At 35.5% G+C, this 26,465-nt stretch overlaps 1 protein-coding gene across 1 annotated transcript in view; it reads left to right on the forward strand.

The window, feature by feature from the left end:
* The window catches only part of LOC150097870 (ATP-binding cassette sub-family C member 1-like), a 626,276-nt gene that overhangs the window by 21,146 nt on the left and 578,665 nt on the right, over positions 1-26,465 (forward strand). Inside the window, exon 2 of the mRNA XM_090406616.1 lies at positions 679-855. Within this exon, the coding sequence (XP_090262742.1) occupies positions 679-855 (177 nt within the window). The remainder of the gene's footprint in view (positions 1-678; positions 856-26,465) is intronic.

The following is a 26,465-nucleotide window of genomic DNA, read 5'->3' on the forward strand; positions in this document are numbered from 1 at the left end:
TCTTGCATCTCTACTTTGTATGGACATAACTCTTTCTCTATCATCAACATTACCCCTTCTATCCTCACAAAACACATCATACCCTTTCATCTCTATTCCTATCAGGATGTCATCCTCATTATACCTGAATTATGTATGTAGTAATATCCTCAGTTGATTTATTGCTTGTGTTTCTCTTATTTCTTTCTTAATCACAATAATTTTAAGTGATGTTTAGATTAGATTGTAGCTTAAAAAAAAATGGATGTATTATGTTATAAATTATCAAGCAATCATGTATTATAATTCTAATATGAAAGTAGAATTTATTTTAAACGTGATTATTATTCCAAATTAGTTCTTAGTATAGGTTTTGTATATCTGTACACTGGAGGTAAATGACACTATGTCCACTTTTTTATGGAATTGAGTTTTAGATATATTTTAATGTTTTGTTTCATGCTCTTTTCAGTTGTGCAAAGCACTGTCTTCTGTGTGTAATAATAAGCGGATTAGCCAGTTAGAAAGGGGTGCTATGTGCCATCATGGTATCGAGGTAAAGAGTACTAAGTGGACAAGTAACCACTTACTTCGGATGCATAAAAAAATGGACATAGTGCTCTTTACCTCCAGTGTACAGATATGTTTTTGTATTCCTACATTTCATCAATTTACTTTTTTCTTTCTGTTAATGTTTAGAATTATGAGTTAACATGGAACACAACAAATCCAGATTTTACCAGATGCTTCCAGAAAACAGTACTAGTTTGGGTGCCTTGTGGATTTTTATGGTTATTTTCTCCCTTGGAAACTTATTTCCTCCTCAAAAGTGCAGCCAGAAATATACCAATAACTGGCCTGTATATAGTAAAAATTGTAAGTTTTAATAATTTATAGCATTTTATGAACACATTTCATGTAGATATAAATAGGAGATAAACTCATATAGTGATTTATTTTGAGTGGACTAAAATGATGATCTGAACAGAATCAAAATTATACTATGACCATTAATTTCTTAATGCTCAGTTAATGTTACTAAGTTACTGAAATAATACTATACATGCACTGTTATAAATTGCCTCTGTTTAGGTACGAAGAGGGTTCATCAATCACCTTATAACTTTGAACCATTTATTTTCCTAACTATGAGTTGCAATCCTTAAGGAATTTTGCATTCCTGGGATTTTCAGACTTTGGATGGGCACTTACAATTAAGGTGTTTTTGAGTTTAAAAGAATTCCTATAAATTAGTGGTTATAGAGCTATGGCTCTTTGAAATTAAAAAAAAAAAAAAGGCATGGAGTTTTTAATGGTAAAGATAAGAATAAGCCATCATGTAAAGTAGTATTTATTCAAGAATGTACATTTCATGTTTACATGACAGACATTAATGTGGGAACAGAGGTGAGTGAATTGGAGATTCTTAGATATTGCAGAATCTCAGTGTAAATACAGCTGTGGGATTAGATGGTATATCAGCTAGAATTTTGTGAGAATGTGCAAGGGAACTGGCAATGCTTTTGACTAGGCTCTTTAATTTAAGTCCCAGCTCTGGCCAAGGGAGTAGAAAGAGAGCAAAATAATTCCTTTGCATAAGGGAAGTTCTAAGACTGCAGTAGCAAATTATAGACCAATCAGTATCTCAAGCATGGTGGTAAAAGTACTAGGAAAATTGGTAAAAATAAGAATTCAAGAATGGATAGATAAAAATATGATACTGTATGAGGATCAGCATGGCTTTGTGAAGGATTGGTCATGCCCTACTAATTTACTAACATTTTATAATAGAGTAACAGCTGAGTTGGATAAAGGAAATGGCTACACGATTTTGCTGGATTTTGCAAAGGCATTTGAGAATAAATACCACATGGAATTCTGTTATGCAAATTAGAACAAATGGGGATGGATATATGGACCACCTGGCCTGGTTAACCGAGTGGTCAGCATATCCGCTCTCCAGCCTAAGGACTGTGGGTTTGAATCCTGCCGTGGGCATGGATGTTTGTGATTGTCTGTGAAAATACTAGTGGTGGACAGTAGATGGCATTGGTATAGATGATGTGGTTTGATGTAGTTAGAGAATTGAGTGGTAAAGGCAGAGAGTTGTAGTGCAAGTAATCTCCCTCGATGAGTCTGGGATTCCCTGGAGGTGTCCAAGTAATAATAGTAATAATATATGACACTGGTTAAGTGGATAAGAGGGTGGCTGCTGGACAGATATCAAAAAGTGGTATGGAGGGGCAGAATCAGGGCAAAAACAGATGACCTGGTGTGCCACAAGGTTCAGTGTTTGGACTATTGCTGATAAATTTGTACATAAATGATATAGGAAATAACCTGAAAGGAAATATTCAGTTGTTTGCCGATGATGCGAAATTAGGTAGAGTAATAGTTAATCAAGGTGATGTGGAGAGCTTGCAGGATGATTTAAATAGGCTGTCAGTTTAATGTCGAGAAATGTAAAGTTATGCATTTTGGGATACATGGATTAGAAGCTGTGTATCACATTGATGACACTGTACTCCAGGAAATAGATGAAGCTAGAGATTTAGGGGTGGTGGTAAACAGAGAGTTCAAGTTTAGAAGACATGTTGCTAAGGTAGCACATAAGATTACTTGGATATTGAAGAACACATTAACAAATAGAGATATGGAAGTTGCTATTCCTCTTTATAAGGCCTTGATATGCTACATGTTGATTACTGTACTCAAGTCTGGTCCCCTGGGTTTCTTGGGGGATGAGGAAACGGTGGAGAGGATTCATGGGCGAGTGACCTGTGGAATGTTCCCTATGAGTATAGATTGCAGGTGTGTGGATTGCAGAAGTTGGTTGATAGGAGAAAAAGAGGGGATATGATAAAATCATTTAAGTTGCTTAAAGGGTTTTATAGGATAGATACAGGGGATATAATTTTTCATCACTTGGCTAGAGGGACCAGAACAAGGGGTTGAATAAAGGTGTGGTCAGTAGGGGTGTGACTAGATTTTTTGCTTGGAGAGTGGTAAATGAGTGTAATGGGTTGCCAGAGTCAGTTGTGATACATTGTCATAGGTTGCCAGTTGTGATACATTGTCTAATGGGTTCAATGAGAGGTATGATAGATTGGATCTTCCTCAATGAGTCTTCAAACTTCAGAGAGGTGCCCGTATAATTCTGACCTTGATATATAGTGCACCTCTTCCATGTATTGTGCATGCATTTATATCTTCTGTGGATTGATAGTGCAGTGCATGTTAGTCATCTCATCATCCTCATCAAATTCCTGATATGTACTCTCAGAATGAGTGTAAAGGATACTATGATAGTACGTACTACATGAAAAAGTTAGATCATTACTAACTTCCTATCAACAGATTTACTCCAAATTAACTGTTATCTAGGAAGACTGTAATATTATCAGATCTTGTATTTCTTTCTAGAAAGTGCATCTTACTATATCAATCCAACTAGACCTTGGTCTTCCTCTAGGTCTTTTTTTTTTCTTGCCATTTTGGCAAAAAAACATTAATTTTACTAACTTTTCTTCTCCTCTTGTTCTGTCTAAGTGATGATACAAGGCTTATCTTCTTGAATGACAGGCAGTCCCAAGTAGAGTAAGGTGGGCAAATATGAGAATGGGGAACTGGACAATGAGACTTATTTGTGCCTATGGTCCCACAGAAGGTTCTACTAAGGTAGAAGTGGAGGAATTTTTTGAGGCTTTAGAAAAAGCAACTGACACAATGAAATAGGAAAAGTTGGTCCTTGTTGGGGATCTAAATAGCAGAGTAGGAAATGATTGTGAGACATACAAAAATATTTTGGGAAAATTTGGAGAAAAGAACAAAGCTAATAATAATGGCATATATATGTTGGATTTCTGCTCGGGACATGGACTGGTTATTACTAACACCATGTTCCAACATAAAAATGTGCACAAATTCACATGGAGAGAAGAGGCAAGGAATAAGAAAAGTCTCATTGACTATGTTATTGTTGATAGTGATGTTTTCTCCCTGGTGCAGAACACCAGAGTGTACAGAGGATTTGAAATTGGAAGTAATCACTATTTAGTCTTGAGCAGGATAAAATTTAATTTCATATCAAAAAGAATAACATGTAAGAAAGTTTTAAAGCGAATAAAAGTTGAGCAGCTCTCAGATGTGAACTGTAGACTAAAATACAGAAAGATTATTGAAAAGAAAATGAAAGAGTTTGAGAACAGGAATCAAACCTTGGAGATTCAGTGGCAAACTCTGAAGAAAGCATTGATTGATTCTGCCAGAGAGGCATGTGGTGAGGTTGTGTGCAAGGATAAAAAAATCAGAACTCCATGGTTGACACAGGAAGTTAAAGAGGCAGTGAAGGAAAAGAAGAAAGCATATCAAAAGTTCCTGACAAATAAGTCAGCTTTTAATCTTACAGAATATAGAGACAAATGTAAGAAAGCTAAACATTGTGTAAAACTAGCTAAACAAAAGTCATGGGAGGACTTTGGCAAGAATATAGAAAATAAATATCAAGAAGGTGGCAAAATATTCTGGAGGTTGTTGAAGAAGCTTAGGAATGGAGGAAAGAGTGCTATAAAAGGAGTTAGACATGATAAAGGTGACATGAAAACAGGAGAAAAAGATATCCTTGAAGTATGGAGTAATTACTTTGAAAAACTGCTAAATGAAACAAGCAGTGATGACAGCACAGTGGTAAAAAGCACTGACCAGACATGCAGTCAGGAATACTTTTCCATACTTAAAGTAGAAAAAGCCATCAAAGTCTTGAAATGTGGAAAGGCAGCAGGAGTTGATGATATTCGACCAAAAATGCTGAAGTATGGTGGTATAAAAGTCTTACAGTGGCTGCACTGCATAGTTCAGAAAGCCTGGACAGAGGGACGAATTCCCGATGATTGGAGTAGAGCTCTCATAGTACCCATATATAAAAAGGGAAATAAAACTGAATGTGAGAATTACAGAGGTATTTCCCTACTGAGTGTTCCTGGCAAAATCTATGCAAGTATATTTGAGAAACGGTTGAGAAGAATTGTAGAAGAAAAGCTTGGTGAAGAACAAGCTGGATTCAGGCCAAATAGAGGCTGTCAGGATCAGATCTTCACTTTACGACAAATAGTCGAGAAAGCATGGGAATATAACAAAGATCTGTATTTAAGCTTTGTCGATTTGGAAAAGGCATATGACAAGGTGCCAAGAGAGAAGCTATTCAATACGCTGCAGTTGTATGGTGTCAATGGGGCATTATATCAAGCAATACTTAGTCTTTATTTGAGTTGTAAGTCAGCAATTAGAATTGAAGGAAGTACAGGAAGATGGTTTAATGTTAAATCTGGTGTGAGACAAGGATGTACATTATCCCCTCTGTTATTCATTATCTATATGGATCACATTATGAAGGAAAGTGGTATTAAACCTGATATCAAAATTGGAGATGTTAATGTCAGCTCTTTGCTTTATGCAAATGATGTTATACTTCTAAATAAATCCGCTACGTCTGCAAGATTCTCTGACTAAATTGAATAGCTGTTGTAATAGATATGGTATGAAGGTCAGCAATAAAAAGACAAAGACAATGAAAATAGGGAGAATCACTGAAAATGTCAACTGTGTTGTGAATGGAGAACCTGTGGAACAAGTAAAGCATTTCAGCTACTTTGGCACAATGTTACTGAAGATGGTAAATTAAATATAGAAATAGACAACAGAATCAGCAAAGCTGGTATGGTGGGAAGTCAATTGAATAAATTCATATGGAATAAGAGAGAAATTAGTCGGAACACTAAATTAGCTGTATACAAGACAGTGCTCAAACCAGTTTTAACTTATGGATCTGAGAGCTGGGTCAGAAGTAAAACACTTGACCAAAGACTAGAGACCGCAGATATGAGAGGCCTGAGAAAGATTAGAGGCATGAACAGATGGTATCAATGGCAATATTATATTAAAAATGAGGATATTAGGAAAGAACTTGACATTGTCAGCATCCAGGAATGCATTAGCAGAGCTAATCTCAGGTGGTATGGTCACTTAAATAGAATGGGAGAGGAAAGATTAGCAAAACAAGTGTTCTCTGCCAGGTTGGCAGGAAAACGACCCAGAGGAAGACCAAGATATAGGTGGATTGATACGGTACAAAGTGCCTTAGACAATAGAAATATAAGATCTGATAATGTTGGAGTCTTGACAATTAACAGACTGATTTGGAGGAAAATTGTAGATAGGAAGTTAGTAATGATGTAATTTTTTCATGCAGTACTGTCATATCCTGTACACCCCTTGAGGGTACACAGCAGGAATTTGATGATGGATCTGACTCAATAAAGATTTACACAAATGGCTCCAAAAATCCAAATGACAATTCTGTGAGTGACATACTCATCTATGGCTCTCAAAATATAGAACTAAAAACAACAGTATAAGATGAAACTCATGCCATGCAGAAGTAATTGCCCTTAACACGGCACTGCAACATTTGAAAGGTTTTGTTTATCCGGTGTATCCTATGTCCATAGGATAACACCAGGGCATAGGGCTGACCACCTTATCCTGTGAATGGTTTGAGGTCCAGTGATTACTAAACCCTTGACACTGCAAGGTAAAAGAGGGAAAGGAAGATGAGATGATGGAAACCCAAAGGAATTTATATTTTTCACAGATTCCTTAGCAGCCCTTCAAGCTATTAACTGATACACTAGCCATCAAGAAATACTTAGAGACTTTTCAAATAATTTTCCAATGGATTTCATCCCATGTGGGATTAAAGGGAAATGAAATTGCAGATGAAGTAGTAAAAATGGCTGCAATTTCAAGTGATACCAGAGATTTTGATCAATTTAAAACTACTTAAAAAGAAAATGTATAAAGAATGATTCTCCAGGATATGAGTCACCACTGGTATTCAGCAGAAGAACCAGAAACTATCATCAACTTCAAGTTTAATCACTGTGCCACTACTATGATCTCTCACCTCAAGACCAGCCACACAAGTGCAATCAAGTTTAGCAATGGCAAAAAAAAGTCTTCCCCATCTGCAAAATCTGTAACATCAAGGAAGCATCACCACTGCATTTACTAACATGTATGAATATTTCTAAATGCGAACTTTATAACAACCCAGAAAAGGTGCTGTATAAAATACATTAATCCTTTCCTTCATGCTTACACAGTCATTAGAATACATTATGCAAATTATGGAAACAGTTACCGAGTTAGAGTAAAACTTTAGTTTAATATAAACCAAAATAAACACTTGATGTTTCGACCTTCACATTAAGGTCATCATTTGGAGTATATACACATATATACAAAGAAACAAGCTGCACTACAATCTACATGGCATGCTGAAGTTACTGACCAACCGTTACAACTATTGGCCTGACCTCTGGCAAAAAAAAAAATAACTTTACTACATCAAAGCTAGAGTCCTATTATTATTATTATCCATTAGGTTACAAAATGAAATTAAGCTGGAGAGCAACATGCTTACAAAAATAAAATAGTTGTAATAGTTGGTCAGTAACTTTAGCATGCCATGTAGATTGAAGTGCAGCCTTTTTCTTTGTATATATGTGTATACTTCAGATGATGACCTTAATGTGAAGGTCGGAATGTCCAGTGTTTATTTTGGTTTATATTAAACTAAAGTTTTACTCTAACACGGTAGTTGTTTCCATAATTTGCATAATGTATAAAATACATGAATTTGACCTCTATTTATTTTATTTATTTCATGTGTGAACTACAGAGAATGTAAGATCATACATATAAATGATTAAAAGCATATATTTAAAGAAATAGACATTAAAATATTGGAAGTTTTTTCACTTGGTTAGACTATAAATTATATATTTAGTTTAAACCTTTATCCAAGTGTAAGCAAACAAAATTTGCATCTGAAGTATCTTCAGGACTGGGGCAACTTGTGGTAATGGTGATATAAGTTCTCATCACTTGCCTTAGTATCTTCCCATAATGCATTATACATGTCTGCAAGGAGATGTGCTTTGCATTATGGGAGATACTAAGGCAAGTGATGAGAACTTATACCACCTTTACAACAAATTGTTCCAGTCCTGAAGATACTTCAGGCACAAAATTTGTTTGTTTACACTTGGATAAAGGATTAAACTAAATATATAATTTATAAACATTAAAAAGAATACGGATTAAAAGCATGCATTAAGAGATAGAAATGCTACTTGCATAAAATATTACACAAAAACATAAAATGTCAAATTTCACTCATCCAGTGATTAATATATTTTAAAGGTGTTTTATTACACTGCATTAAATCTTCTCGGGTACATATATTATTAATGTCTATTAGGCAGCATTGCAGAAGATGATCTATGGTTTGTGTTTCACCATATGAGCAGCTGTCATTGTCTGTGTAGCTCCATCTGGCCATATTCTGCTTTGATCTGCCCATTCCAGAACAAAGTCTCTTCAATGTCTTCCATCTTTACCAGTCTAGATGTAAGCCGGATGGAAGAGATTTGTTTAAATTCAGAGCCTCTGTAGATTGTTCTTGCCACATTGTTGTGACCTTGTGGCTTTTATGGAATCAACCAATGGTTCCACTGAGTGAATAAAACTTTTCCTTGATCTTAGCCCTATTTACTGCAACATGTCCATATAAATGATGCCGTTCATCATTTAGTTGCTGTTTCTGTGTTGTTTTAATCTGAGGAGGTGCAATACCAGACAGTAAGTATAGATGTTCAATTTTTGTAGGCTTAAGGCAGCCGATAATGTGCCGACACGTTTCATTAAGAACTTTGTCAATAATTTTGACATGTGATGATCTTTCCCAAACAGGGCTAGCATACTCGGCTGTCTAAAAGCAAATTGCCAGTGCAAAGGTGTGTAGTACTTGTGGACTTGCACCCCACCGAGATGATGTTAATTGGCGCAGGATATTATTACATGTTTGAATTTTAGCTGCTGTCTTCTCTATGTGTCACTTATAATTTAAAGTCCTGTCTAATGTGATACCTAGGTAAGTTGCATATGGATAATTGACCAATTTCATGCCATTCCATTCTATATTCAACTCTCTCCTTGCTTCCCTATTGTTGAGATGGAAAAGACACATTTGAGTTTCACTGGGATTTGATTTCAGTTGGTTTTCCTTATAGTAAACTGTAAGGATTTCTAGTTCTTATGTGAGCTGCTTCTCAATGTTATCAAAGGATTTTGCTTGATAAGCTATTGCCCAATCATCTGCATATAAGAAGGTTCTTGAGTGTGGGTTTATAGGTTGGTCGTTAGAATATATATTGAAGAGCAAGGGAGAGAGCACACTTTCCTGAGGTAGACCATTTTTCTGGATATGCCATCTGCTATTTTTTCCTTGAAACTCAACAAAGAATTTCCTGCTGAATAGCAGCAATCTGAATACCTCGACTAATTGATAGCTGTTTGCCATGCTGTAAATTTTGACTATAAGCTTTCTAAGATATAGTGTTGTAAAAACTCGATTGTAGCTTAAATATTCTAAAGCACATTACATCGATTTTTTACAGAGGTCAAATCTCATGAGAATGTTGTAAAAATAACTTGTTTGTCTCTGTATATTTTGTACTAGATATTTTTGTAAATAACCCTTTGAAAGTTAACTGTATATACTCCTTTAATAAGAATATTTCAGAGTGTTAAAAAACAAGGCTATGTTTTGCCGCCGGAACTTTAATGAAATTTTGTGTGTATGTGAAAGGCTTACAAGCTCTGCACATAAACACCTCTTAAGTCAGTCAGAAAGGTTCATACAACTTTCCGTTGGCTGGCAAATTACAATCAACAGAAAGCTCGGAAGAGAACAAAGAGCTGACCGAACTTGAAACTTAAGATGGAAGAATCATGCTGAATTCTTCTGGGGTTACAAACTTCATGCGAGGTCTCAGAGAAGGCATAATAAAAAGGGACAGAGCTAAGCATAGAGAAGTTTCCCGGTTCGATACGTCGCTAGAGAGAGAGAGAGAGATGACTTCTAGAGAGAGGGTTTTCAGAGGCTGCAGATGGAGCTCCCTGCTTCCAGACGTCAAGAGAGAGTCATCAGAAGTCAAAACTAGATGCAGTTGGAACCAGAGCTGAAGCGAGCTGAGATTATAAATGGAGTTCGAACCAGAGCAGTGGCGGCAAAGAATTAGAAGAGGCAAGGCCCCAGTTATAAAGAGAAGAGCCAAGATCCAAGTGCCTAAAGAGCAAAAGTGAAGCGCTGTTACCGAGAAGAGCCAGAGCCAGTCGGCGGCAGTTGCAGTCATCGGCGATTAGTAGCAGAAGTGGCGGCAATTAGAAGCAGAAGTTCCCGAAGTAGGATCCAGAGGAGAATTTGCCTGTATGCTGAAACCTCTTGTATGTGCTATTCGCGTACTGCAGATTGCAGTCCAAAAGCCTGCTAACATCCTGAAGTGTTACCGCTGAAGCCAAATTTCCTGAAGGAAGCTCGAGATCTGAGATGAAAGAATTGCCGTAGAATTTTTAGTGAAAGACTTTTGACTGAATTTGCGATACAGAGCCTTTGTAAGTTACACACTTTTGTATATTCCCACTTATAGTTGTTATAGAAGGATGTTTAAGATTTTTGTTTAATAGTGATAAGAAGTGTCCTTAAGAGAGTCAATTGGCATGTTGGAAATTGATATAAAGTTTGTAAAAGTAACTTAACAGAGAGGTAGCTAACCTCTTTGCAAGTCAATTGGCATGTTGGAAATTGATATCAAATTTGTAAAAATAACTAACCTCTTTGCAAGTAAACTAGCAGTTTGATAAGTTAAATTTGTAAGCAGAGAGTTAATAGGTTTTTGATTTAAAGAAATTAATTAATGTTGAAGTAAAAAGGTTCTAATTTGTGCTAAAGAATTTTTATAGATGGATAGAGAAAGCAATCTCCCTATTGTTTAATTCATGTATATTTCCTAATAATGTAAATAAAATGTGTTTTAATTTTTTTGTTAAAGGAGTGCTGCCTGATTGTTTATTTTAAAACTACACTGTTCCTAAATAAATCGGACTTGTGAGCAGGAAACTAAGTGAGATAGCCAAAGCATAAAGTTAGTAAAAGAATAGACAATGACTGTTTGTGTAAAGTTTTATTGAAGGAATTTGTGTTAGAGAGAGAGAAATCTGCCGGCCGTATTATTGAGTTTTATGCTAATTAAATGATATTAGTGGCACAGTCTAAATTAAAAAAAATTTCTAGTATCTTAGGCATAAGACTTGTAGTGCGAAGGGTAGATAAACATGGTATCTAATAATATAAGCAAGAAAGATTCAGAGAGAGAAAGCATGCACAACTAAATTGGAATAACGAAATATCAAGTACAGGTAACTCTCATATAACGCTGTACTTATACAACGTGGTTTCGACATAATGCGGTCGACAAATTGTAGTAACCCTTGTTCAACGCGGTATTTATACAACGCGGTTTCGATTAAAACACAGTATTATGGTAACCCTTTATCTTTTCATATATTTTTCACTGCGCGAATTAAAAATCCAATTTTATATTTGTTAAATTTGCATCTGCCCTTATCGCGCATGTAGTTATAAGTAGTGAATTTATATTAGGGGCAGTACCCTTTAGCACGCATATACGTCAATTGTTTACCATATATAAAGTATTTATTGTTGAAAATGGCCTTCATTTTCTGCCAGAAAAGCACATTAAAAATCAAGTGTTAATCTCAAGCTGAGCACTTTATTTTCTGGTGAGTTACATACAATATGTAATGCTTTTTTTTTATGTAAAAAAAAAAATTTATAGCAAAGGCTACTTAGAGGGCTTTTGCAATATAGTTTAAAACAAAATTAGCGAATTAATTGGAGAAACAGATTTAAATGAAGAGGAACTGGTACAATTAATAGATGACGTCGAACCAAATGGCGGGGAAAGTTCTGCCGAAGATTCTGATTGTGATGAATCCGTTAAGAATTCAGTTTAAAGAAATTAGCAGACGAATTGGACTTGACTAGGAAGTTAGGACATTATTTTACAGATAATGATCCCTCAATGGTTTGGAGCTAAACAAACAAATCCCTCCGGAAAATTCAGGAGATGGTTTGGAGCTAAACAAACATCCATCAGGAGATGGATGTTTGTTTAGCTCCATATTATTAACTTAAGGAAGGTCTTATTACTGACCTTCTTGATAGCTAACCAGTCGAAGTATGCAATGAGAATTACACAAATAATGTCCAAGAGATTTCAAATGATGACGATGTCTGACCACTCGTAAATAAAGAACATCTACAAAATGTTCGTTTTAAAGACTGATGACGAATAAAATAGGCACTTTATTATTTTATTTTGCCTAAAACATTTATGCATTATGTGCAATGAAGTTTACGTAAAATTTGTATTTTTATAAGTTTATACTATGTATTTTGTTTCACAGTTTATATGTTTTCTTAACTTACATGAATTACCTGAAATAAATAAAAATATTTTTTGTTGGATATGTCATTGTTGTTTATATAATTAAAAAAAAAAAGATTTCGGAACATAATCCTACTTTTTCTGTGTGATCGGAGTTTTGCATAACGCGATTTATATAACACAGCATTTCTGTGGAACCTAATATCTGCGTTATATGAGGGTTACCTGTATATAAATTGAAAATAACAACGCATTTCATTACAGTGCATCATATGTTGCTGTGAAATCTATAAATACAGCTCCTGTTGCTAACCCCCTTTCAAAGCCATCCTCAATAAACTGTGTTATGATTAATACTTGTCGAGTGCATGATCTTCCTGGTCTAAATCCTGTCTGTTCTTTTTTATTAGCACTTTATCTATTTCTGGGCTTAGTCTGTTCAAGATTAACCGCTCATACAGCTTCAGTGTTGTGCATTGGAGAGCTATATGCCTGTAGCTCTTTGGATCCTTAGCAGGTTTACCCGGTTTCAGGATAGGTATTACTTTCGTTTGCTTCCATGTGCTGGGTATTTTATCAAATTTCCAACAAAAGTTGAAAAATTCTAGCAACCACTCATTTGCCTTTTCTCCAAGATTTCTTAGTATCTTGTTTTTGATATCATCTATACCGGCAGCTTTTCCTGGTTTTAAGACTTTTAGGGCATTTTCTAGACTTCTTTAGTAAATGGTTCTTCAAAGAGATTGTTTTCTGAATCCCTAATTTTTTTAACCTAATTTTTAGGTATTTTAACTTTGGTACTCGGTTTACCATTCATAGATAGCTGAGTTGCAATTTGGTTTGCATTTATATTCACTTTGGTTGCTGCTGTTGTGGGGTCTCCAGATAATTTTTGAGTAAAAGCCAGGCTTTCTTGCTACTGTGTTTCATATCTATGCTTTTAATTTTCTCTGCCCGTTGTTGACTTCTTTTTTTTCAGACAGTGCTGCTATAGTTCTTCTCCTATGTCAGTTGTTTCTGATGAAAATGGATCTTTATCATATAGGTCACAATATCTTTCATATATTTCCACGTTGTGTTTTGTAAAACCTGGAATATAACATGTTCTGCAACCTCTTGGGATGTGCCTGGTAGCAGACCGTCTAATAGCTTTGATGAACTTTCCATAATTTTCTGGTGTGGGTGAAATGTTGGACAGGTTTATGTCTAATTCTCTGGAGAACTGTTACCAGTTAGCTTTTTTAAAATTAAAGCATCTAAGTGGGATCTCCTTAAGTTGGACTGGTGGGAAAACTTGAAGCATTATTGGTCTATGTTGTGATCTTGGGATTGGTGATTAGTGCAAGTACCTGTTTAGTGCACAGATTAGCTATTCTATTACTAACAAATCCAAGGTCTGGGTTATATCCTCTTTTCCATCTTCCACTGTTAAATGATGATGGCTGTTTAAGATTTTCTATAAGACTAATTTGATTACTAGCCCACTGTTTGACTAACTCTTTTTCCTGATTTGTTTCACTATAACCCCACTGTGTGCTATGACTATTAAAGTTGCTTATAATAATATCAGGTTTCCTTTCTGTCAAATACTGGGAAATTTCAAAAGTAAGGGTGGTTTATATACTGAGAAAATACATGTTATCCAGATCTATTCCAAGGATTTCTATGTTATTTTGGCTTGTGGTTAGGCATCCTGTAACCTGAATCTCCTGCCAAGTGAAAATAGCACTTCAATATTTTTCATGTGGTATTTCTTTAATGAGCTTCATTCCAGCAATTTTTGGTCTGGCTTGTAGAGGTCCTTTGTGTGTCTCCTGTAGACATAAAATATCACATTTTTGTTCTTTACACATTTTTGCAATAGGATCTTCTTTTACAGAGGAGAGGCCTTCTGTATTATATGAGAAGATTGTCAGGGCCAGTTCCCATAAGGGCCATTGAGTTTTAGTCATTGTGTCTCTGATAAAGGGGATGCTAGTAGCACTATAGAACTGTAGAAACCTATAGAAGACTGTACTGTATTATATTACACTGTTCTGTAGATCGCTGGCAGCAGGATTCCTGGCTTGTAAACAAGCCGACAGGGGTTTCAACGTGAACGCTTCTGCTATGACCCCCCCCCCCCATAGTCTGGTGTAATAATACCATCGGATAATAATAATAAAAAAAAATAGCTTTGCTCTTTTCTCCAAATTTTCCCATATTTCTATATGTTTGACAATCATTTCCTACTCTGCTATTTAGATCCCCAACAAGGACCAACTTTTTGTGGGATCTAAAATTCCCCCACTTCTACCTTAATAGAACCTTCAGGCACAAATAAGTCTCATTGTCCAGCTCTCCATTCTGATATTTGCCCACATCACTCTACTTGATATTATCTGCCATTCAAGAAGATTAGCCTCATATTTAGTGTTTAATACTATAGCTACTCCTTCTTTTCCCTGATTGTTATTGCCTGAATATAAATTTTGTATTTATTGCTTAGAAAGATCTCACCAGTTTTTGTCTTTTTTGTTTCATTCACTCCTATTATATCGATCTGGTACCTATTGAATTCTTCAGCCAGCTCCATTTCTTTACCATTCAGGCTTCTTATGTTGATAGTACTGATCGTGAACTCTTGTAATGTTGAGTTGGGGTGTGTTTCAGTATTTATTCCAGTGGCTGACTTTTTGCTGTTCGCCCTAGTTCTGTGTTGGAACAATTAGGGCCTTGTATAATTCATACATGAAATTCTGTCATATTGTACCATCATTTTATTTGTGGTTAAGCCAATAAGAATACAATTTGGTTGGCTAAATCCAAATTGCCATCTCATCCTCATTCGTTCAGTATCCAGGTAGATACCTAACACGGTGCACCACAAGCAGGTGAGGATTGGACATTAGGTCAGAAGCTCTGGTCAGTTCTTTGCATTCCTTTAAAGGCTATGTGGAGTCTCCTCTCAGTTATACTGCTTTGACCCTTAAGCACTCCAGGGAAAAAATTAAGAGAGGATATTTAGTTGTTTGCTGATGATGCAAAACTTGGGAAGGCAGTAGTTGATAAAGTGATGTAGATATTCTACAGGATAATTTAAATAAATTGGCATTGTGGGCAAAGGATAATGATTCTTAATTTAATGTTGCAAAATGTAATTGCACTTATACTGGGTATCACATTGATGGTACTGGATTGCAAGAAATTGATGAGGCTAGTGACTTGGGGATAGTGGTGGACAGAGAATTGAATTTCAAAGGTCATATTTTAAAAGTTGGTAAAATAACTCAAAGGATTACTTGGATGTTGAAACACATTCTTACAAGTAATGAAAGTCATCTTTATAAGACTATGATTTGGCTGCATCTTGACCACTGTGCATAGATTTGGTCACCTGGGTTTCTTGGGGACCAGGAGGTGGTAAAGAGAGGATTCAGAGACGAGTGACCAAGCTGGTGACAGACCGTTGGAGTTCTTCCTATGAGGGTAGGGGGTACAAAGTTTAGTTGATAGGTGAAAAAGAGGAAACATGATAGAAATTTAAAAGATATTAAATAGGTTTTATAAAATTGTTGCAAAGAAAATTTTTCAGTATATGACAAACAGAGAACTAAATCATCTTTGGAAGTTGTATAAGAGTGGTTAGTAAGGTGTGCTGACTAGATTTTTTTGCGTGGAAAGTGGGGAATGAGTGGAATCGATTGCTAGAATTAGTTGTGAGTGCCCTGACAGTGAATGAGTTTAAGGAGAAGTATAGTAGGTTTTGTGTGTTACTGTTAATTAACGTTACTGTGCAGTCTCCAGACTTCATGGACATACCATATAATAATAATAATTTCAGACCTCTAGCTGCTGTCTTTCCACCTCCTAACTTTTCTCCTCTCATGCCTGTGGTCTCCAGTTTTTGATGAACTCATTTATTTCTAACCCAACTCTCAGATTCATAAGAGTGTTTGAACATTTTAGCGTTTGACTAATTTCTCTCGTATTCCATATAAATATGGAATATCTGTATACATCTGTAAAAATACTGTACAATATCTGTATATACAGATATTGTGCAGTATTTTTATTTAATTAAATAAAGGTAAAATTGAATTTTTTTTTTCTAATTAGTAGGTTCTTTTGCCATTTTAATTATGTCACAAAAGAACAAAGGAATCGTATTTTTTTATATATACATATATAGTTGTGCATTGTTTATGTTACATTTATATTGAGTGACAATTTTTTTTTTTCACAAAGTGAGTGCAGTGAAAATTCATATGATTAAAAGCCAGATAAAGATTAAATTTAATGTTTAGCTGTATTTAAAATACATAAGTTAAGTAGACTTACTTATTTCATTGAAAGTATGAGTTTTATCACTTTCAAGTAAAGCACTGTGAGAATAACATATAATGCTAGCAGTTTCTCTTGCTTCATAACTGAAGTGGAAACTAGATGTGTGTTAGAGTGTCAAGTGGAAAGAATACATAAATAGAAAACACTTGTGAGAGCTATGGAAGAATTTTTGAAATATGTGTGTGGAAAGTTTCATTAATTGGAGTCTTTTATAAAGAAAAGTGTTTAAAAGTTTTATCTGTTATGTTACAGAGGTGACTAGAAATACACATTGGAAAAAAAATTAAAAGAACTTTGGAACTTGATATACGAGGGCTGTTCAATAAGTAATAAGATTAATTTTACTGTCGCGAAACCATTCATCACAATATTAATTTCTGTGGAATAAAGAAATGTTGCTGTCTGTATTAACAAAAGAGGTTGATAGATGCCGTATACAGGGCTGATGTGCCAGAGTGTCACGTGACTAAACGCAAGCTTGTTTCGGTGCGCCTATGAGCCACGACCAGTCGTCGAAATGGAAGCGTCCTTGGAACAGCATTATGCGATTACTTCCTTCAGATTAGGCATTCCTTCAGTATGCCTTCATACTCTACATTCTTGGGACTAGAAACCATCTTAGTCATTTGTCTCTGAACCCATTGCAACATTTCTTTATCCTTTTGAAAACCTGGTGACCAAATCTGCACACAGTAATCCATATGTAGTCTGAGCAAAGTCTTATACAACAGAATCATAACATCCTTACTCCTACATGTTAGTGTTCTCTGCATCATTCCAATAATGCGCTGTGCTGTCCACATTTTTAGCAAAGTGCCCCTGAAATTTCAGGTCGTTATACACCAACACCCCAAGATCCCTAATCTTTTCCACCTCCCCCTACAATATCTCTGCCAATCTTGTACTCTGCATCCCATCTATGTTCCCAAACTTTAAAACCATGCATTTTGTTACATTGAACTGGTAGAACCATTCATTTGCTCATAAAAAAAATTGAAAGGGTTAGACTATTGAATGCAGATTTCCAGAAAGTTTATGGATGTTGCGAGGCTACAACATCCATTGTACTCCTCAGTTCTTCTCAACTTACCATCATCTGCAAACAACTGTATATCACCATTCAGTCTTCCCCAATATCATTTTAAGTAGCAATGAACCCAAACAGACCCTTCGGGAACACCTCTGGTGATCATCCAGTGGTGTTCCCTAAGATATCGCTCCCTATACAGAACCACACCCTTCTGGATACCTATTAGTCAGCAAATGCCCAATCCAATGCAGAAATCTACTATCCAATTTTAATTTAAAGCATTTGATAGATTGCTACATGACAATCTGGTAATTAAACTGGAATGTCATGTAGCAATCTATCAAAAGCTTAGCAAAATCTAAATATGCCACTGTGTATGTCTCCCCTTAGTCCAGTGCACCTGTTGCCTTGTTACAGTAAGTAAATAGAAAGTAGATTGCTAAACACAACCTTTCATTAGCAAACTCTTGCTATCCATCAAAGAGAATGTTGTTGTCATCATCAACCCAGTTCTGAATCCTGCTCCTCACTAGCCTTATGCTGCATCGTAATACCATGTTTTTCCAAATTGCATGCTTCACCTCTTTATTCATCTATTTCACACTCACCTTATTTGACCTCTTGACTTTTGTATACATTCAGACACCTTAACTCCAGACAAACAGATTGGTCTGTAATTTGAATCCTTAGTTGTATCATTCCCTTAATGAAGCTGAACAGTTTTGTCCTCTTTCCACTCTTTTTGAATGTGTTCAAATCTAAGACTCAAATTAAAGAGTTAAAGCCATCGTTAACTCTCTGGAACGTTTCCTCAAGGCACACGATGATATACCATCAAGTCCTACAGCTTTATTGATGTTAAGTTTACTCAATTCCTCATACACTTCCTGATCACTCACCATAAATGGCTCCTCTTCCTTTCCCAATGCTTTCAAATTCTGCATGATGTTACTTTCATGAGGAAGAAATACCTTTATGAACTATCATTTAATATCTCTACTATATCCTCCTCAGTAGTTATCATTCTACCTATTCTTTCTAACCAGTATCATTTGTCCATAATCATTCTTTCTTCTACTGGTCACGTATTGAAAAAACTTCCTAGGATTACATAAGCAAAGTGGTTGTTATATCCAGCATTATTTACCGAATATAAAAACTATTTAAGTTTCTTTTGTAAGTTGACCAGAGAGCTTGCAAGAATACATTCCTTGGCATTCATGAGTTGCCTTAGTGTGGACTACTTAAAGACAGAGGCATTGCCCAAGCATCTATATATTTGCTTTTTATTAGTCCACTTTTATAAGGTTTCACTGGCCTGACAGCTGTTTCGAACTCATTGGGTCTCCTCAGACTAGGCAGAAACCTTAAGAGAGCAAAAAGGCAGATATATACACTCTTGGGCAGCACTTATGTCTTTTTTGTCCACACTAAGGCAACTCATGAATGCTGAGGAATGTATTCCCACAAGCTCTCTGGTCAACTTACAAAAGAAACTTTCATAGTTTCTACATTCAGCTTTGAAATAATGCTGGATCTAATATCCACTTTGCTTATATAATTTTGCATCACCAAACTGAAGCCTTTTGGCTTTTAAATTAGCAATAATTTAATTATTATTGCTAATTTAATAATTTAAACCATATTATTGCTAATTTAATAATTTAAATTAGCAATAATATGGTTTAAAATTTACATACATTTTAAACCATACATTCCTAGGATTTCTTTTGGTCTCGTTGGCTAACTGCTGTTTATACTGCACTTTTGCTACTCTTACAAAGTGAGCTACCTCTCTTGCTTTCTTTTGTACTTCTTGTACAACCAGTGCTTATCAGCACTCATCTTATGTTGCATCACAATGCCTTCTTTTCTAAATTGCATGTTTCACCTATTCATTTATTCATTTCACACTCACCTTAGTTGACCTCTTGAGTTTGGAAAGCATTCAAATATCGCCTCTTGGGACCTATTCAGATAATTCCTGAATAAGTTCCAAGAAGCATTGATCTCCTTTTCATCCAATTCTTCATTCCATGATAGTGCTGCAATCCGTCTCCTGAGTGTGTCATAATCACCAGCCTTATAGTTCCACATATCCGTTTCTCACGGATGTCTTTATATTGCTGGCCAACATAAATAAAACAGGTAGTCACCTGATGGTCATTGTCACCAACTGGAAGGAGATTCAACACCTCGTTTACAATTACATTCTTTGATGAGATAATTAAATCCAAGACCCTTGATCAACGTGGATCAAGAGTCTTGGATTTGATTCCCTCCCCAGATGCTGTCTCTTCCATTTCAGTCTATATTATCATAATTAAAATCACCCATAATGATCACTCTTTTCTTAGTAGCTAGACCAGTTTGCCTATACATTTCCTTCTCACTGCCTTTCTATATTATCAGGTCTATAATAGCAACTCAACTAGATATTTCATTCTGTTCACCTCCATCTCACACCATACTGCCTCAAAACATGAAATGTAAAAGCATATATCAAGGAAAATTATTACAAGTAAAGAAAGAAATGAGAACTCGAGTTAAGGTTTTAGGAATTAGTGAACTTTGATGGACAGGAATGGGACTGTGTGATACTGATGATTTCATGATTTATTACTCTAGACATGAAAGTTTTGAAAAAATGGAGTGACATTCATAGTGACTAGAAATATAGAAAATACATTTTGTGTTACAAACCAGTTTGTCTGATAGAATAATTGTAATCAGAATAAAGGCATATGCAGTAAATATCACACTCATAGGTGTATGTACACACTGCAGGTGTAAGTGAAGATGGGAAAGAAAAATTTACAGTAGATTTTACCAAGTAGTGTGTGGTATTGATAAGGCAGATTTTTTTTTTTTATTAATATTAGGTCGGAATGCAAAAAAAAAAGGATGGTCACTGCCCCCAACTTTAGGAACTAGAGACCAGATAGTGAACTTGAGATGGATTATTGAAAAAAGAACAACAGAATTTCAAAAAGAAGTATTCATCTGTTTTATTCATTATAAAGAAAGGTTTTGACTGTGTAAATTATAACAGACTGGAATGTGATGAGAGCAATGGGATATCATGCTTATGGAATGAAGGAGGAGAAAGGATGTTAGTTTTGTGTTGAGAACAGTTTGTTTATTTTAAACAATTACTTTCAATATCATAAAACAAGATTGTACACATGGACTTCACTTAATAGTGAAAGAAATCTTATAGATTATATTGTTGCCAGAAAAAGCAGCAAAAAATGCTACCTAGTGCAGATTGTGGAATGGATCATGAATTATGGATTGAAGTTAAATTGATATTAAGGGCTAAGAAAAAACAAAAAAACTGTATGAAATTTGATTTAAATAATATAAATGCAGCATTTAAACTAGAACTTGGAAAGAAATTAAAAAAAAGCTTGGATACAACAGGAAGAGAATTAGAAGTACTATGGGAAGAAACAAAATATACAGAAGAAGTAAGAAAGAATCTAATTAAATTAGTTAGAAAGAATCATTTCATTGTCAGAAGAAGCTATTCAAATTGCAGAAGGAAAAAAAAAAGAAATGAAACTTCAGGGAAACAATGAAAGGGTTAGACTGTTGAGCGTAGAGTTCCAGAGACAGGCTAGGAAAGATAAAAGAAAGAAAAACATCTAAACAAAAGGCACAGAGAAATTGAAGAAATATTACCAATAGAACAAGAGATCTGTTTAGAAAGATAAAGGTTCAGTGAGGTTTATCCCTAATATTTTATTCCATGATGGAAAAGTATATAGAAGATTTATACAAGATATTAATGTAGAAGGAAAATTTGAAAGACGAGAATTTGTTGAGGGACCTGTAATAATAAAAAGTAAAGTGATATGAACAATGGAACAGTTGCTAATGAAGCTGATGGAGTGTCAGTGAAGTTGTTAAGAGCATCTGAGGATGAAGTCATCAATATATTAACCAGAATTTGTCGACAGATTTGAAAGAAAATATACTGGCCTAGAGATTGAAAAAAAGCAGTATTTATCCCAATTAAAAAAAAAAAAAAAAAAAAAGAATTAAAATCCCAGAGATTGTGAGAATTACAGAACCATTGCTTTAATTTCACATACAAGTAAGCTTATGTTGAAAGTGATTCAAAAAAGGCTGGAACCATATGTGAATACCAGAAGAAGTAACAGGTTTTTAGGAGAGGTAAAGAAACCAGAGACCAGATAGTGAACTTGAGATGGATTATGGAAAGAACAAGAGAAGGTCAGAAGGAAGTATTTATCTGTTTTATTGATTATAAGAAAGCTTTTCACTGTGTGGATCATAACAACAGACTGTGCAATGTCATGAGAGCAATGGGAATACCTGAACATGTAATTCTCTTAATCAGAGAACTATGACAATCAAGAAGCTTTGGTAAGAACAGTTTTGGAGAAACAGACAGTGTTCAAGTGAAAAAAGGAATGTAGCAAGGTTGTATATTGTCACCCTATCTTTTTAATATTTACAGTGAATATATTTTGAGAATGGCTAACACCTAAACAAAGACCCAGCAGGAATAAAGATCAATAGTAGAAAAATAAATAATCTAAGATATGCGAATGATATAACCCTCATAGCTGAAACTAAGGAAGATCTGGAGCAATTGATTCTGTTAGTAAATAAAGCAAAAAAAAAAAAAAAAAGCCTACCCTTAATTTAAACATCAGCAAAACAAAATGATGGCTTCTGGCAGTTTGGAGACTAGTAAGGCCATGAAAATTAGAATTGTTAAAGCAATGGTATTTCCAGTAGTGATGAATGGATGTGAAAGCTACATTAAGAAGAAAGACAGAAAGCAAATTTACTTTCAGATGTGGAAATTACAGATGTGGAAGAAAGTATTAAGAATCCCATGGACCACATGAATGAATAATAATAAGATTTTAAAGAATATAAAGACAGAATGCTTCTTTGAGGCAATGATCACTAAAATTTAGTTCATTGTCACCCTATCTTGGGGAAAATTGAGGGCATGGGAGTGAGAGAAAGACAGTGAAAGAGTTGAATGGATAACATACAGAAACTTAATGACATGAATTTACAACTTCTGATAGAAAAGACGAAACTTGGTGAGATGGAGAGCCTTTGTTCACAAGATCACCAACAGTTGAAAACAACTGGATGGCACATATAAACAACAGTGCCCATTAAGTGGAATTAGGATTTTGTTAATTGTTGAGTTGACTGAAAGAGTTTGAAGAATCAGTAGCATCTGCAGAAGTCATTGGGAATTGTTAGTTTTAAGAATTTTTGGTAATCTGTATACATTCAGAAACTGTGAGAACTAAAATATTTGAATATTAAACATCCAACATTATTAAAAGCTGAATATATGTAGAAACTTGGGAAGTTTTAAAATTTTGACTAGAGAGTTTAGGAGAATACAATCCTCAGCATTGGAGTGCCTTAGCTTGCACAACTTAAATGATATTATGCATCTGCTTTTATTAGTGCATTTGATAAAGGTTTCAGTGGCCTGACAGCTATTTCAAACTGGTTGGTTCTCTTCAGAGATCAGGTAGAAAACTGAATGTTGAATATTTAATATCCACAATTTTCTATATAATTTAAGCTGCAAAATGAATCTATATGGCTCTTTCTATGATAAATACTATTATGCGCTGATGGAGAGTTCACTTATGAAAAATGCAACTCTCTGGCATAGGATTGCTTTTGTATTGAATGAGAGTTTTTGCTCTCTTAAAATTTTTGCCTGGTCTCTGAAGAGAATCAGCCAATTCGAAACAGCTGTCAGGCCAGTGAAACCTTTATCAAATGCATTAATAAAAGACTAATATATGGATGCTTGGGCAGCTCATGCCTTTTAAGCAGTGCAATCTAAGGCAACTCTGATGCTGAGAAAATTATATTCTCATAAGCTCTCCGGTCAAAATTTTTCAACTTCTGAAGTTTCTGCATACGCTGCTCAGAAAGAAATCAACAACATCATAGTATAAGGAACAAACAGCCACGATGCCTACCTTAATAAGATATAGGACCTCCTTTCACTGTTATGACTGCAGCACTATTACAGGGCATACTCTTCATAAGCTTATGGTAGTGATCAGTGGGAATTTTGGACTATTCTTCCTATAGGCATGTAATGAGGTCCTAGACTGTTGTGGGCAGACATCCCTTGTCCTCACCCAATGCTCCAGTTCATGCCGCAGATGTTCAGTAGGGTTTGAGATCAGGGCTCTCTGGAAGCTAGTCAAGTATGGCGATGTTCATGTTCACAAACCATGCAGTTACAGCAGCAGCAACTTTATGACATGGTGCAAAAATACCCCTCCATTGGCTTGCTGAAAGAGACAATGGTCAGTTCCATTAGAAACACCACAAAGTAAGATGCATTACGTTGTCCAGAATGTACCAATACCTCTTGAAGTTCAGCGTTTGTGACACCACAGAGGTCTGAGGCCAAACCAGGAAAAACTAAGATCATGCCAGCTCTGAATTTTATAGTTGGGGTTGTGCACTCTAGTAAGAGACGTTCATCAGGCATTCGCCACACCCACACCCATCCATCTATTTGGTAGTGGGTATAGCATGATTCATCCCTCTATAACATAGTTTTTCGAGCCTTCAATTTCCCACTGTGCACGCTCTTTGCACATAAAGATGGTGCTGCATGCTGGTTCAGGTAATGTGGGACTTGCATATTGCAGTCTTACTTGGAAATCCATGTTATTAGCCTCAGTTCTGAATGTTTTTGTGCAGTTTCATGTTCCATTCAGTGCCTGAACTCCCCCATTCAATGTGTCGGCCAATGATTGACAATTTTTACATATTATCCTTTGTAGTACCCTATGTCATGTTCTGTGAATGTCGTGGGTTGTCCGCAGGTATCACTTGCTGTTGACTCCCTGCATTCCTATCTCAGTATGGTATCATTGATTGTTGATCTGGGTTGGCCCAATTTGTCAACTATTTGCCAAACAGATAGTCCTGCAACATGGCATCCCAACACAATGTGCCTTTCAAACTCTGTCGGTTCCTTCTTGCAGCCATTTCACCCAGAAACATTTGCAGTAACTTGGGAGCATCATTTATACTGGTTCTAAATTGGAGCCAAAATTATTAGACAAAAGTATTAGTTGAAATGAAGCTATATGTTTCTTTCTTTGAAAAATCATGGAGTTTTTCTGTTTTATTTTTTAATAAGATTAACATTGATTTTCAGTTTTATTCACTAATATTTGGACAACTGGTGAATTTGCTTTCTTTGCTCTTGTAGTGGCTAGTTTTTTTGTCCCCCCCCCACTTAAGCTATAAAAACAGTTTTCTTTGAGGGGTGAAAATCACATAAGGATGGAAGTAAAAAAAGAATTACAGATTATCAAATATGTTTATTCCCCTATCATTCATTTAACATGCTAATCCATTGAAGGTTTGGTAAATTGATGGTTCACTTGTTTGATGGTTTGATAATTGTGAGGCCACTGTAATTCTTTTGCTTTCTCACCCATAATAGATTCTACGTATTCTTTCCCCCATTCTTTAGATTAGCCAAACTATTAACTCTCTTACCAATTGTAACTTTTCTTATGTGAACAGTTCTCCATATTTTAGATCGTTGATCCATAGTGTAATTTTAAGCAATACAGATATATTCGGTTTTGGCATCACTTTTCACCTCTCTTCACTGATAACCACATAACTGTACCATGAATTAAAAATACCTCCCCACCAAGATCAATGATACAATTTTGCATGCATAAATTTTCCCAAAATATGGGATACAGGTAACCGTTGTATAACGCTGTTTCGATGTAACGCAGTCTACAAATTGTAGTAACCCTTGTTTAACGTGGTACTTATACGGTGCGGTTTCAATAAAAACACAGTCTACAAATTGTAGTAACCCTTTATCTTTTCATATGTTTTTCACTGGGTAATGTAAACATCAAATTTTATCTTTGTTAAATTTGTGTCTCCCGTATCCCACATGTAGTTATAAGTCTATCCCAATGGCTTTAACAGGCCATTAGGGCCCACAACCTTCCAAGCATGCTTGGATTTTGTAACCGAAATACAAGGATAGAATGGTCACTCCTATGCCACAAGGTATTCTTGGCTGTATCCCTGTGTGTTCACGGGGCCAGTTTGCCTGCTTGCGGGATGAAAAACACCAGATAAACTGGCGGAAAAAACCCTACTGCCCGCGCCCAAGACCAGCTAACTTGGCTATGGCTGAGGAAGATCCTTCAGCTCCTCACATCTCCGACAGGAATCGAACCTAGGACACTCCTTCCCCAGACATATGGTTGTGAAGTGCAAAGCCAGACTGTAGTTATAAGTAGCGAATTTATATTAGGGGAAATACCCTTTAGCACATATGTACGTCAATTGTTAACCATATAAAGTGTTTCATCATCATCATGCGTATCAAGGATTTAGGCCTAGCATGGCCTGTTCCGACCTTAGAAGTCATCGTTAAATCATTTAGGAGGACGTCCTGGTTTTCTTTTTCCTAATATAAAGTGTTTATTGTTGAAAATTGTCTTCGTTTTCTGCCAGGAAAGTGCATTAAAAATCATAAGTGTGTTAATCTCAAGCTGATCACTTTATTTTCTGGTGAGTTACATACAATATGTAATGCTTTTTTATGTGAAAAAAATGTTTTTGTAGTAATGGCCACAAACTGCAACGAAAGGGAAAAACTAACATTGAAAATAAAATTAATTTCTCTCGAAGAAAAAAATAAAAATCTCGGATCGTTGAAAAATGGGGAAAAACCA

The sequence above is a fragment of the Typopeltis vanoorti genome, chromosome 16, assembly GCF_054136105.1.
Source record: "Typopeltis vanoorti isolate ZY-2024b chromosome 16, IOZ_Tvanoo_1.0, whole genome shotgun sequence".
Classification (NCBI taxonomy): domain Eukaryota; kingdom Metazoa; phylum Arthropoda; class Arachnida; order Uropygi; family Thelyphonidae; genus Typopeltis; species Typopeltis vanoorti.